The sequence below is a fragment of the Halichoerus grypus genome, chromosome 6 (assembly GCF_964656455.1).
Source record: "Halichoerus grypus chromosome 6, mHalGry1.hap1.1, whole genome shotgun sequence".
Lineage (NCBI taxonomy): Eukaryota > Metazoa > Chordata > Mammalia > Carnivora > Phocidae > Halichoerus > Halichoerus grypus.
In genome coordinates this window covers 28,947,767-28,961,792 of record NC_135717.1, presented here as the reverse complement: position 1 = coordinate 28,961,792, position 14,026 = coordinate 28,947,767, and the positions used below count along the sequence as shown (strand labels likewise).

The window sequence follows — 14,026 nt, the reverse complement described above, 5'->3', positions numbered from 1 at the left end:
CATCGGGCTCCCTGCTCAGCAGGGAGTCTGCTTCTCCCTCTGACCCTCCCCCCTCTCATGTACTCGCTCTCTCTTTCTCTCTCTCTCAAATAAATAAATAAAATCTTTAAAAAAAAAAAAAAAAATCAAAAATAGAGAAAAGTTCCCAGTAACAAGACTGATTACACAAATACATCTGAAACCTAGAGTGAGCCGAAATATAAACATTTAAATGAAAACATTAAGAAAATACTACCATATATGGTACACATGAATGGCAAATCACAAAGTTCTTGACTCGGTGTGACTAAAGAGCATAAAATATGACTGCAGCTACTCTAATTTCTTGTTTTAAGTCAGAACACGAGAGGGTGATACACCTGAGTCATTCTGATCTGGTTCCTCATAGAACTACCTTTCCTGAACTGTACTTCGACAGGATACCATCTGTCCAGATGAGGGACGCTGTACCAGTCCTGTGACACTTGTGATGGTATTCACTTGAGACAGGTAGCCAAAGACAAGGTCTTCTACATTCGTGATTTCCTTATGGTAATGAAAGGCGCATGTTCTGATTCTGTGCACACAGAGCTGTGTGTGTTTCCCCCGTCTTAGCTGCTAGGAGATGCACAGACAGCGGAGACTTTCTTTGGCACAAATTCTGTGTTCTAATCATACCATACTAAGCACATCTTCATTTTTGTTTTCTTCCCATTTTTCCTTTACTCATTTTTTAGGGTGTTGTGTTAAAAGATAAATACCATACTTAGCTTTATTAGCCAATACAAATTCTTTTTAAAATATAGCAAGATGTAGAAAAGACTATCTTAGGGGCGCCTGGGTGGCTCAGTCGGTTAAGCATCTGCCTTTGGCTCAGGTCATGATCCCAGGGTCCTAGGATCAAGCCCCACATCGGGGCTCCCTGCTCAGCAGGAGGCCTGCTTCTCCCTCTCCCTCTGTTCCTCCCCCTTCCTCGTTCTCTCTCTCTCTCAAATAAAATATTTTTTAAAAAACTACTTAAAATGCTGAATTTTGTCATGTATTTCTTACCATCATTAAAAAAAATCCTTGAACCTACAAAATCTATTTGGGTTTAGTGTCCATTAGTCTTTGATTTGTCCTAAACGTACCATTTTCAGGATTCAAAAAATGAACACAGCTATTTGGAAGAACAATTTCAGGCAGCTATCAAAATTTCAAATGCATATGCCCAATGCGTCAGCAATTCCCCTTTGAGGAAATCTATAAAGAAAATCCTATAGGGCGCCTGGGTGGCTCAGTGGGTTAAGCGTCTGCCTTCGGCTCAGGTCATGATCCCGGGGTCCTGGGATAGAGCCCTGCATCGGCTCCCTGCCCTGCTTCTCCTTCTCCCTCTGCCCCTCCCCACCTTACCCCATGCCCTCTCTCTCTCTCACTCTCTCAAATAAATAATAAAATCTTGTTTAAAAATTCTATAAAAATATTCCTACATATATGTGGCACCTGGCTGGCTCAGTCAGTAGAGCATACAACTCTTGATCTCAGGGTCTTTTTTTTTTTTTTTTAAAGATTTTATTTATTTATTTGACAAAGGGAGACACAGCGAGAGAAGGAACACAAGCAGCAGGGGTGGGAGAGGGAGAAGCAGGCTTCCCACTGAGCAGGGAGCCCAATGCGGGGCTCGATCCCAGGACCCTGGGACCATGCCCTGAGCTGAAGGCAGACGCTTAACAACTGAGCCACCCAGGAGCCCCGATCTCAGGATCTTGAGTTTGAGTCCCTCAATGGACATAGAGCTTACTTAAAAAAAAAAAAAAATTCCCACATATACACCAAGATATACTACACATGAATGTTAACTATAACATTGTTTAAAATAGGGAAACTTTGGGGCACTGGGCGGCTCAGTCGGTTAAGCATCTGACTCTTGGTTTTGGCTCAGGTCACAATCTCAGGGTCGTGAGACTGAGCCCCGTGTCAGGCTCCGTGCTAGGTGCAGAGCCTGCTTAGAATTCTCTCTCCCTCTCCCTCTGCCCTTTCCCCCTGCTCTCGCTCTCTCTCTCTCTCTCAAAAAAAAAAAAAAGGGAACCTTTGGAAAACTTCTAAATTCTAATTAAATAAATTACATACATCTACAATGTGAAATATGCAGAAACTGTATTGAATGGAAAATACAAGTTACATAAAATATGAATATCAGGATTCTGTATGTATTTTTTAAAAAAGGTAAAGTTAGATATACCTGTGTAGGCCTAAGGATACAGATGGCCCCCGACTTAACAATGGTTCAATTTAGGATTTTTCCACTTCACGGTGATGCAAAAGCAATACGCATTCAGTAGAAACGATACCTCAAATTTTTAATTTGGATCTTTTCTGTGCTAGTGATCTATACAACAGCACAGTATTCTCTCATGATGCTGGGCAGAGGCAGCTCCCACTCAACCACGCAAACACAAGTGCTTACAACCATTCTGCACCCCTACAACCATTCCTTTTTTTCTTTTTAAAGATGTCATTTTTAACCCATCATGGGGCTCAAACTCACAACTCCGAGATCCAAAGTTGCATGCTCCAGACTGAGCCAGCCAGGCGCCCCACGCATACAACCATCCTACGTCTTACTTTCAATATGGTGTTCAATAAATGACATGAGACTTTTAACATTATATTACAAAACAGGCTTTGTGTTAGATAATTTTGCCCAAGAACAGGCTAATGTAAGCGTCCTGAGCATGTTCAAGGTAGGGCAGGCTACTCTATGATGTTCAGCGGGTCAGGGGTATTAAAAGCAGTTTTACAATGTTTTCAACTTACAGTGGGTTTATTGGGACATGCCACCATCGTAAGTGGAGGAAAACTGTGTATGTATACAAGTATATAAAAGTTAGGAAAAAGGAGGGGCACCTGGGTGGCTCAGTTGGTTAAGTGTCTGCCTTTAGGTCAGGTCATGATCCCAGGGTCCTGGGATCGAACCCCGAGTTGGGCTCCCTGCTCAGTGAGGAGCTCGCTTCTCCCTCTACCTCTGCCCCTCCTCCCCGCTTGTGCTCTCTCTCTCTCGCTCACTCACTCTCTTAAATAAAGAAACAAAATCCTTAAAAAAAAAAGTTAGGAAAGAGGAGTGAAACAGGGAAGGAGATGGAAGAGGATATTTTTAAAAAACTCAATTACTCTACAAATAGCAGCAATGTTTTGATATTTCACAATCATTTATGTATTATCTTCAACGAATTCAACATTTGATGCTCAGCTAGAAAAAAAGAGAACAAAAAGAGATGAAAACAATGTAAATGCCTAAAATACAGAGAACAAACTGATGGTTGCCAGAGGGGAAAGAGGGAAGGGGATGGGCAAAATGGGTAAAGGGGAGTGGAAGGTACAGGGTGCTAGTCATGGAATGAGTAAGTCATGGGAACAAAAGATACAGCATCGGGAACAGAATATTTTCACAGTCTCGTACAGGTGGTGACAGGTGGTGACAGGTGATAGCTACACTTGCGAAACAGCATGACATATAGAAATGTTGAATCACTATGTCGTACACCTGAAACTAATGTAATATTATTTATCAACTGTACTCAAAAAAATTTTTTTAAGTAATGTAAATGCCTCCCATCCCGCTGGATGGGTACACTCCATGGGAGTGTGTGAGGTTCTGAGTCCGCCCGTTCTTCCATATCCTGCCTAGTGTGTGAGCATCTCACTATGTGTACAGACAATTATTTTACAAAGAGCCTATTACACGTTGCTCTACTCCCCAGCCCTACCTGTTTTAAGGGTGAGAAGAGCTGTCCAAGAGTGATTTTTGCCTAGACACAATTTTCACCCCACTCTCTGACTTTAGAAGCTAATTTCCTTATAAGATGCAACTCTGCTGCAGTCCTAGAATTTTATTATTTTTTTAAGATTTTATTTATTTGTCAGAGAGAGAGAGAGAGCACGTGTACACAAACAGGGTGAGCAGCAGGCAGAGGGAGAAGCAGGCTCCCTGCTGAGCAATGAGCCCAATGCGGGACTGAAGCCTGATGTGGGACTTGATCCCAGGACCCTTGGATCATGACCTGAGCCAAAGGCAGACACTTAACCGACTGAGCCACCCAGGCGTCCCAACAGTCCTAGAATTTTATTTATTTATTTTTTTAAAGATTTTATTTTTATTTATTTGACAGTGAGAGAGGGAACACAAGCAGGGGGAGTGGGAGAGGGAGAAGCAGGCTTCCCGCTGAGCAGGAAGGATTGAGGGGCTCGATCCTAGGACCCCGGGATCATGACCTGAGCCGAAGGCAGACGCTTAATGACTGAGCCACCCAGGCGCCCCAGCCCTAGAATTTTAAACAAAACAGAAACCACCTTGGATGGAGGAAAAAAACAAAACAAAACAAAATTCAAAGATATTATTGTTCACCTTATCCATACAATTCACAAGTTTACATACTAAGTCTAAGCCTTTTCTCTGACTTTGCTTTCCCAGACTAAAAAAATTGTAATGTTTATCCCATTGTCCATTTTACCGTTGATTTTTTAAGATCTTATTTTTTTATTTATTTGAGAGAGAGCTAGAGAGCACGTGAGCACACATGTATGCGAGCAGGGGAGAGGGGGTGGGGAGCAGAGGGACAAGCAGACTCCATGCCGAGTGTGGAGCCTGACTCGGGGCTTAATCTCATGACCCTGAGATCATGACCTGAGCCGAAACCAAGAGTCAGACGCTTAACCAACTGAGCCACCCAGGTGCCCCCCATTGTCCACTTTAGACATGAGTCTCTGGCCTGTTCAAACCTATCATATCTTTTTTTGTTTGTTTCTTAAGGAGTGGCTGGCAACTAGAATTGCACTGAGTATTCCAGGTGTGGCCACAGAAAAGCTTTGTACGACAGCCAGAGTTCTTCTGATCCACTTCCATTGCATAGCTAGAGTATCTGTACTTGTGTTGGTATTTAGAACAAAGCATCATCCCTAAGATGTCTCATTGCCAATGTCTGCTTTTGCCCGACTGACGCCCAGCTAACGTCACGGAACCCACTTACATTTCTGTCTTCTCCCGGTATTGCTGGAAAACGTTATCCACACAAATTGCCAAACGGAGCCTATTTTTTTTCCTCAGTGGGAATCTACAAATACTGTTTAATTAGTATCCCCTACTAAGGTAATTCGTAAATAGCTATTAACTGAATGCAGAATAAAGACCTATTGGCTAATTTAAGAAACCAGGTTACAAAACCAAAATTACCCTCACCTTTCCTCTTCAGCCCCAGGCATATGATTAACTTGTAATTTCACTTGCCTTATTACAGAAAGAATCTGGCATGGCTCAGTCACTCAGAAGCCTACCCTCCAGGCTTTCTTTACTTCATTACTCCTTACATGCAGAAGGGAAGAATGGCAAGACTCAAATGAACTAACTTTGCTGAGAGAGAAGCAAGGACACAAGATTCTAAGGGAAAAAAGATCATCCCTTGTCTCTAATCACATATCCATACACTACACCACTTATTCACATCCTCCTTATCCTTTATAATAGATTATTAAGAGAACAGAAAAAGGAAACTGATATTTACTGAGGTCTACCAGATGAGCTACAACTCTAAAGGCGATGTTCTAAAGGGCAACCTCCCTGAATCCTTACCTTGGCTCATAAAGTATGCCCTGTCCTCCTCAGGAGGAAACTGTGGACTCTCTTTCTTCACTAGGGAACGAGGGAAACAGAAATGAGCATATGACTTTAGCCCCTTCTGGGTTCTCTTTTTTTAAACAGGATACACACATACTCTGCTCCTCTAGAAAATAAAGCTCTACCCTTGGAGATGAGTACAAAGAGAATGGGGTGGGAAGAAGCCTGAAGGACCTGATCTGTAGGTTCAAGTCAGGGGTAAGATATTAAAAATCCCCAACAGAAACACATTACAAAGCCATGTTCCCAAAGTCAGCTTTGCTAATAATAAACCTCATGTTCTGGTTTCCATCTGCCTGTCTCTTGCTCTTACCCTGATTCTAAAGGAAAGAGGAAAAGAGCAGTGTCATTAATATGCCACCCTAAAACTGAAAGTCGGAGAGGTGAAATGGTTTGCTAAAAACCCAGTCAGTGGTAGCACCAAATTTTAAAAAGAATTCTGATTCCACATTTCCACACTGCCTCATCAGCACTTCGTAACAGAAGACAATCAATTATGCTACCAACCTGACAAACAAACTTGACATCCGGTGAGGATCTATTGAAGGGTTTCGGGAACACATAGAAGTTAAATGACTTTGTTATATACCTGCAGGAAAGATGACAAAAGGAGACTTAGTGGGTTACATTACACCAGGAAAAAAGAAATCCGCCGCTTATTAAAACAACCTACTTTGAATCTGTGTGGTCATACTTAAAAGTGCAAAGGCCAAACTGAAACAGCAAAAAGTCCATGGAATGCTGGAAAAGGGAAACAAAACACCTGTCAAATCAGTGTTGTATATGCAACGTGAGCAAGAGTACTCTCAATCAGATGGGCTTTCTAACTACTCAATTTGACTTTTAGTAGAATACTTCTGATTACAACAGATTACACATTATGTATCAGAAGCATTATTAATTTACATTAATTAATGTTTCTTAATACTTTTCCCAATTAAGCCCCTATCCACCAACCAGAGCATCATATTGGGCCTATTTCCAAATGATTAAAATAACCACATCGTATTCCCTGCAAATCACATTAACACTGAAAATACTAAACCTTCCCCAAAATGTTTTCCAGCAAACAATTATTTTTGCTGTTATTTTTAACATTACTAAAATATCATTTCACAGCGGGGGTAGAGAAGTTAACGTGCAAGTTTAATGAAAACATTTCTTTGTAATTCAACATAAGGAAGACCAATGTGGGGGGGAAGAAAAGATGTTCGAGCACATCCACTTACCTTTTTAAGCTTCTGATACCTTTCTTCTGGAGTGTCAAAACCATTTGTCAATGCAGTGACTGAAGGCCCATCACTGATTCCTAATTGTAAGAAATAAACTTTTTTTTAACAGTCATGTAAAAACATCAGTCAACTATTCAATGGCATGCAATTTCATATTCTTATGAATTAAAATTAATCAGAAATGCTCCTTACTTCACTTTTTCAAAATGAGAATTAATTTCACTGGCCACCAAGCTAAACACTGTAGTAATGAATTTAGAGATGAGAATGCTTTAATTTGATAATAGGCAGTGCTAGTGTCTAAAATAGGTTTCGAAACACAATAATGATTTAAGAAAGCAATCTCTGTGATTAAATAAGTTTTGTTGCTTTCAAAAGGATTAATGCATAATTAGACATCCAAGAATCCTGAAGTATATTATTGTTAGAGTACCAGTCTTGATCAACAGTTTGGAGTAATATTTACACAACAAAGGAATTTTGAAGGTCAAAGAGAAAAATTATTTCTGGTGAAAACCGAGCTTCCCAGGGAATTGACTCCAACTAGAAACCTCATGCTTAAAGGTAAGTATCATATTTACCCGAGCATGGATTCCTTCAAAAAGGCTTAAGTTTTTTAAACACATAAAATCAGGTAGCAAAAGTGGGTATCTACACCAATTGTTCATACTGACTTCAACAACTCAGAAATTAGTTTTCTATCCAAGGGAAAATAAACTTTGCAATTGTAAGTGTTGACAAAGTGTGACACACACATACACACCCATGCTGAGCTATGCAATGAACACTTCCACTAATGCATAAAGAAATGCCTTCATTGGGGCGCCTGGGTGGCTCAGTTGGTTAAGCGACTGCCTTCGGCTCAGGTCATGATCCTGGAGTCCCGGGATCGAGTCCCGCATCAGGCTCCCTGCTCAGCAGGGAGTCTGCTTCTCCCTCTGACCCTCCTCCCTCTCATGCTCTCTGTCTCTCATTCTCTCTCTCGCAAATAAAAATCTTAAAAAAAAAAAAAAAAAAAAGAAATGCCTTCATTTACCTGCAAGAACCTGACCTTAAAGTCAATCACAAAGGAAAAATATTCTACGAATCCACTTATAGGAAGTGCCTAGAATAGTCAAATTCATAGAGACAGAAATAATAGCTGCCAGCGGCAGCGGGGAGGGAAAAATGGAGTTACTGTCCAATTGATACAGAGCTTCAGTTCGGGAAAATGAAAAAGTTCTGGAGATGGATGCAAGATGATGTGAATGTGCTTAATGCCACTGAACTATAAAAAACACTTCAAGAGGGTTAAAATAGGGGTGCCTGGGTGGTTCAGTCATCAAGCGTCTGCTTTCCACTCAGGTCATGATCCCAGAGTGCTGGGATTGAGCCCCGCATGGGACTCCCTGCTCCACGGGAAGCCTGCTTCTCCCTCTCCCACTCCCCCTGCTTGTGTTCCCTCTCTCGCTGTGTCTCTCTGCCAAATAAATAAATAAAATCTAAAAAAAAAAAAAGAGGTTTATGTTATGCATATTTCACCATAAACACATAAAAAACCTGACCTTTACCCTACCACGTGCATGTCACAGTTTAAGCCGCACCAAAACCATGATCTCGATCTGTAACCCTCAGAGCTCGAACAATCACAAACCCACCGCACCTCTTCCAGGCCTTTGAAACGTGTAAGAGGAAACGAGAGACTCCTACCACGCCCAAGGCCACAAACAGGGAGGAGCGGCCAGCAGGCAGGGGGTCAGAGGGTCAGGAGGAGCCTTAGCTATGCATTGCTAGCCCCCAGTTTGCAAGGGAGGGATACCTGAAAACTCCCCATCGATGGCGAAGAAGTCGGCCTCCTCTATGGCCTGGTACACTTTGTGAAGATTACTCTTAAAATCTGCGGAGAAACCGAGAAGAGGCTCAGAGACGGTGGCCTGGCTTCCTGCCCAAGAGCTCCTAACAGGAGAGGAAAGAAGGGCTGGGGAGATCCTGAGACCTCGGGCAGGAGAAGGAGAACAAGTCCTAGAGAGATAAACAAGACGGAAGGCATCAAGTCCCCGACGGGTGCACAGTTGGAGGGGGTCAAGTCCCGAGTGGGTGCTAGGCCTTAGGAGGACAAGCCCGGGGGGGGGGTGCTCGGGCCACAGAAGCACACGGGCCACAGAGGTACACGGCCCTGGGGGATGCCCGGGCAGGAGGACAAGGCCCCGAGGGGTGCACGGGACAGAGAGGGACAGGGCCCCCAAAAGCTCACAGACTTAAGGGGAAGCAAACCCCTGGGGGGCTGCCTCAGTCCCAGGCCCCGCCAAGCAAACCGGCCCTGGTCTGGGCCTAGCAGGCAGGGTGAGGGGGGCCGTGGGGCTCGGGGAGGTGCACGGAGGACACGCACTGCTCCTGATTATCTCCATTCTGCAGAGTGGCCGGAACCCCGGCCCCACCCCGGCCCGCCTCAGCCGTTCTACTCGCAAAGTTCCACGGAGCCGGCAGTAGCAGCGGAGGTAACAGCGGCGGAGACCGCGGCGGCGACTTCCGGAAACAGCGCGCGCCGGCGCGCGTCACGTGAGCCTGCGTCAGCGACGGGGGCGGAGCCAGGCTGGGCTCCTTTCCCTCCTTCCAGGGACAGAGGAGGGCGTGGCTATGGGAATCCCCAAGACGTGGTCTAGCGGGACCAGACGTGAGACCGTAACTTCCGAAGAAATGTCTATGTCTTGACACCCAGTTTGTGAGTAAATATTCCCTGGCAATATTATGTGCCAGGCACTCTGAAACGGATGGGGATACAGTGATTTACAAAGGAGACAAAGTCCCTGACCCCGTTGGAGCTTAACTTGGGGTAAAAGGGGAAAGTCAGGCAGGAATCAAACTTGCCGCTTCGAAACACAATCAGCGCTATGAAGAGAAAGAGCCCGGTGCTGCAATAAGAATAATGGGGGGGCGGGGGGTGGAGAAGAAGAAGAATAGGAAGGAGGGTTACTTAAGAGAGGTGAAGAGCATGCAAAGTTGAGACCTTTATCTACCGCACTAGTCAATGGGACTGGGGAACGAAATAGATGAGATCTTGCTGTTTTGGTTGGTTGGGAGTATACCATAGATCCTCAGAGCCTACAACGGTGTTGATGCACAGTAGATGCTCAATAAACATAGGTTGAGTGAATAAATTCACTTTCATCTTTCGCAGAAGCCGACTCTTAAGTTGATTAGAAGGCCTGCTTTCAAAGGCTAGGTCTGCCATTATTTAGGTCTGGAATGTATTCAACCTTCCTAAACCTCAATTTTCTCATTCACCAGATAAGGTTGAAGATAATTGGTGATAGTGTTTGTGAATTATAGAGTACTGTATAAATAAATGTAAGATATGATTAGAGTTCTGACTTGTCACAATTCCCCTGCATTCACACCTCTTAGTTTGAGATTTATTGAGTACAAAATTCATGTTTTTGGAAAAAAAGATAACCATTTTCCCCCAAAAAGAAGTATTAAGTACTCTAAAGAACACAAAAGAGTCTGGACATATTTTCCCTACCACTTCCCTCCACAAAGTTCATTTCCCTTGCCTCATGCAATGGAAATTTACATACAGGTAATCATGTTCACTATCCCTAGTATGAACAGCAAGGAGTGAATGTGAATTCTAGAGTTCAGATGGAATGGGAAGGAGAAAAATATGATAGGTAGTCAAATTTCAGGCTTGAAATATCTCTGCCTTCTTGTTTCAGCTTAAAAAGTCTAATACAGAAAGTACTAGACACATATGGCCACTTAAATTTAAATTTTAAGTAACTTAAATAAATTTAAGTAATTTAAAAAATAATAAAACTTACTACAAAGCTATAGTAATCAAAACAGAGTGGTATTGGCATAAAGAAAGATCTAGAAACCAATGAAATAGAGACCCCCAAAATAAGCCTTTGCATAAATGGACATATGATTTATAGCAAGTATGCAGAGATCATTCAATGGGAAAAGAACAGTCTTTTTGACAATAGTACTGGGAACACTAGATATCCACATGCAAATAATGAAATTGGATCCTTACTATATACCATATAAAAATTAACTCAAAATAGGCCAAACATCTAAATGTAAGAGTTCATGAAACTATAAGATTGTTAGCATAAAACATAAGGCAAAAACTTCATAATATTGGATTTCACAATGATTTTTTTTCAAATATGATACCCAAAGGACACATAACAAAAGAAAAAATAGATGAATGGGACTACATTAAAACTTAAAATATTTGTGAATGAAAGGATTCTATCAACAAAGTAAAAAGTCAACCCATGGAATGGGAGAAGTCATATATCTGATGAGGGGTTAATATCATTAATATATAAAGAACTCCCACAATTCAATGACAAAAAAATCTGATTAAAAAATAGACAAAGGACTTGTATAAACATTTCCCCAAAGAAGGTATACGAATGGCCAATAAACACACGAAAAGATGCTCAACATCACTAATGCGAATCAAAACCATATAAGATGAACTTTCACATCCCTTAGTTAAAAAGTCGAAATCCTTGCGTGCTGTTGGTGGGAGTGTAAAATGGTGTGGCCACTGTGGACAATAGTATGGGGATTCCTAAAAAATTAAAAATAGAATTATCATATAATGCAGCAATTCCATTTCTGGGCATACACAAAAAAAAACATTGAAAGCAGAGGCTTGAATAGGTATTTGCACACCCATGTTCTAAGGAGCACTATTCATAATAGCCAAAGGGTGGAAGCAACCCAGTGTCCATCAACAGATGAATAGGTAAACAGAAAGTCTATATACTTAGAATGGAATATTATTCAACCTTAGGAAGGAAATTCCAACACATACTACAAGGTAGATAAACTTTGAGGATATCATGCTAAATGAAATAAGCCCATCACAAAAAGACAAATAAGGTGTGATTCCATTCATAGGAGGTACCTAGAGTAGTCAGATTCACAGAAATATAAGGGTGGTTCCCAGAGGCTAGAGAGAAAGGGGGGTGGGTGGGGAGGATGGGTTGGTGTTAAACGTTTAACAAGTACGGGGTTTCAGTATAGGAAGGTGAAAAAGTCCTGGAGATGGATGCACAACCATGTGAATGCACTTAATGCCACTGAATTGTACACTTAAAAAATGGCTAAAATGGTAAACTTTATGTTATGTATCTTTTACCACACACACACACGCTGACACCTAGTGCCAAATTATTCTCCAGAAAATGAGTTCACACTCTCTCTGCACTAGCACAGGACCAGTCTTTTAATTCTTTGCCAATTTGATCTGTAGGGGGGAAAAATGTCATCCCAAATGATCAGTTTATCAACCTCCAGGCCAGTGGTTTAAAACAGATAATCAGCATGAGTTCTCAACGGATCAAGACATTGGGAGAAAAACATTAGTGATAAAGTCATTTTAATTCTGGTTCTTAATACTGCAAATGGAACTTCAGCCAAGGTCCTGGGATTTTTCTGCATGAGATACGAAGGCAAAAAAAAAAAAAAAATTATGGGGACTACAGTGCGATCTTATAATATTAATTTTTGGGTAAAGCTGTTTCCTCCAGACACACAAATAGCCCACCGGGACGACCCGACCCAGACACCTGCCTCACCCTTGGGCTGTAACGCTACGGACCTAGGTCTGTCCCTGGAGAGTAAAGGGCGGGACCAGAGGTGGCACGCATGCGCCAAAGTCCTCGGCCGGGGAGTGGCCGCTCTAGGCAGCGGGGAGGTCGCGGGGTTGAGAGGGTTGGGAGAAGAGTGAGGTTTCTCCTCTATGGTCGCGGGCCCGGGCCTCGCTTCTCCTCAGTCAGTCCTCCGCTATTTCCGGAAGTGAAGTGGCCGCCTTCTCCTCTGCTTCCGCGGGGGTCCGGGAGGCGGCCGGCGGCCGGCGGCCGGGTGGGCCCGAAGAGAGCCGAGTGGTAAGCCCCCGCGTGGCGGGGGAGGGCATGGGGGAGGCCCGGGCTCGATTTCGGGGCGGCGTGTGGAAGACGGCTGTGGGGGACGGGTCAGAGAAGGTGCGCAGGGCTCCCCACCCAGGCCCGGGTCCTGAGAAGCCACGGTCCCGGCCACGGGGCGCGGACTCCCGGGTGGCCAACTTCCCCCGTCCCTTCCCGAGAGCACCACGTGGGCACGGCCGGTCGCTGGGCCTCGCCTGCGCCCCCTCGGGAGTCCGGGTCAGAGCCGGCCGCTCCAGGACCTCCCCGGGGCGGGCGGGAGGGGATATCGCTTCCATACACCTTGGAGGGGGGACGAAGAGACGCTCGCTCCGCAGGAGCCCCTGACGCAGCCTGTGGCTGGCTGCGCGTCCAGAATTGATCAGGCTCCTGATAGACTGAGCTTCGGGTCTGATTGGCGAGGCAGTTCCTGCCCCAAAGCGGAACGATTGCTCCCGTTATAAAATAGGGTAACGGACGCGCACAAAAGGGACAGTGAAATCCCAAAAGCCGCACTGGGGTTAGGCTAGACCCCAGCTCTTGGGATTCCGTGCTCATGGCTCCTAATGGGAACTTGTGCAAAAGGGGAGTTTTCTTTAAAAGAAAAAATAAAAAGGGGTAAATGAGAATCAGGTTGTGTCTAACGGAGGATCTTTGGCGGGGCAGGAGGCGGCCCTGTCAGTGCCCAGGGCGGCTGCCCCCCAACTTTGGTGGAGTGGAGAAAGAGCCCAAACGCTGTCATGCCCTGAGCTGTCGCCGTTGGGTCCTCCCCGCTAAAGCCCATTGGTCGGTCCTTTGGGGGGGTGGTCTTGATGTCACCCTCGGAAAGGCCAATAGGAAGAAGGTTTACTCTCTCCTCCGGGCACACCCCAGAGCCGGCACAGAGTGCACGTGCCGAGATAGATGGTTTGGTTTGTTCTTGTCGGGGCTGTTTTGTAAACAGCCAGTCTGGGTGTCTGATGTGTTCTGCGTTTCCCTGCCTGTCTCCATAAACGTGTTGGAAAAACTGTTTGCTCTAGTGCTTCGCGCTGATGCTACTAAGTCTTATTCAATAGACTCTCTTGAGTACCTACGGATAGAGTTTGTCATTTAAACCTCCTTCAAAGTAGATACTATTATCTTGAACTTATGAATGGGAAATAGGAGGCTCAGGGAGAATAAATGTGACCTGTTTGGAACCCACGTCTTTCTGTTCCTAAGAACATAACGTTTTAAGTATGCAAGCCTCTCCAGGGAAATTACAGTCTGGGAGGTGAAGAAACATA

The 14,026-nt window shown here is 44.0% G+C and overlaps 2 protein-coding genes across 7 annotated transcripts in view; one reads left to right on the top strand and one right to left on the bottom strand.

Moving 5' to 3' along the window:
• Positions 1 to 9,405, bottom strand: part of PARN (poly(A)-specific ribonuclease) — a 161,442-nt gene extending 152,037 nt beyond the window's left edge. The window contains exons 1-5 of one of the 5 annotated variants that reach the window (XR_004916355.2): positions 9,230 to 9,405; positions 8,660 to 8,737; positions 6,859 to 6,938; positions 6,303 to 6,370; positions 6,137 to 6,218 (exon numbers count right to left, since the gene is read on the bottom strand). Coding sequence is in view for 4 of the 5 variants with exons in the window: in XM_036089179.2 (XP_035945072.1) it covers positions 6,137 to 6,218; positions 6,303 to 6,370; positions 6,859 to 6,938; positions 8,660 to 8,737; positions 9,230 to 9,248 (327 nt within the window). In the remaining variant the exon portion in view is untranslated. Of the gene's footprint in view, positions 1 to 6,136; positions 6,219 to 6,302; positions 6,371 to 6,858; positions 6,939 to 8,659; positions 8,863 to 9,229 lie in introns of all 5 variants that reach the window. The other 4 variants (XM_036089179.2, XM_078074782.1, XM_078074783.1 and 1 more) reach the window with 4 other exon arrangements.
• A 3,124-nt stretch (positions 9,406 to 12,529) lies between these two features.
• Positions 12,530 to 14,026, top strand: part of BFAR (bifunctional apoptosis regulator) — a 28,458-nt gene continuing 26,961 nt past the window's right edge. For both annotated transcript variants that reach the window (XM_036089183.2, XM_036089181.2), the window contains exon 1: positions 12,530 to 12,746. The gene's annotated coding sequence lies outside the window, so the exon portion shown is untranslated. The remainder of the gene's footprint in view (positions 12,747 to 14,026) is intronic.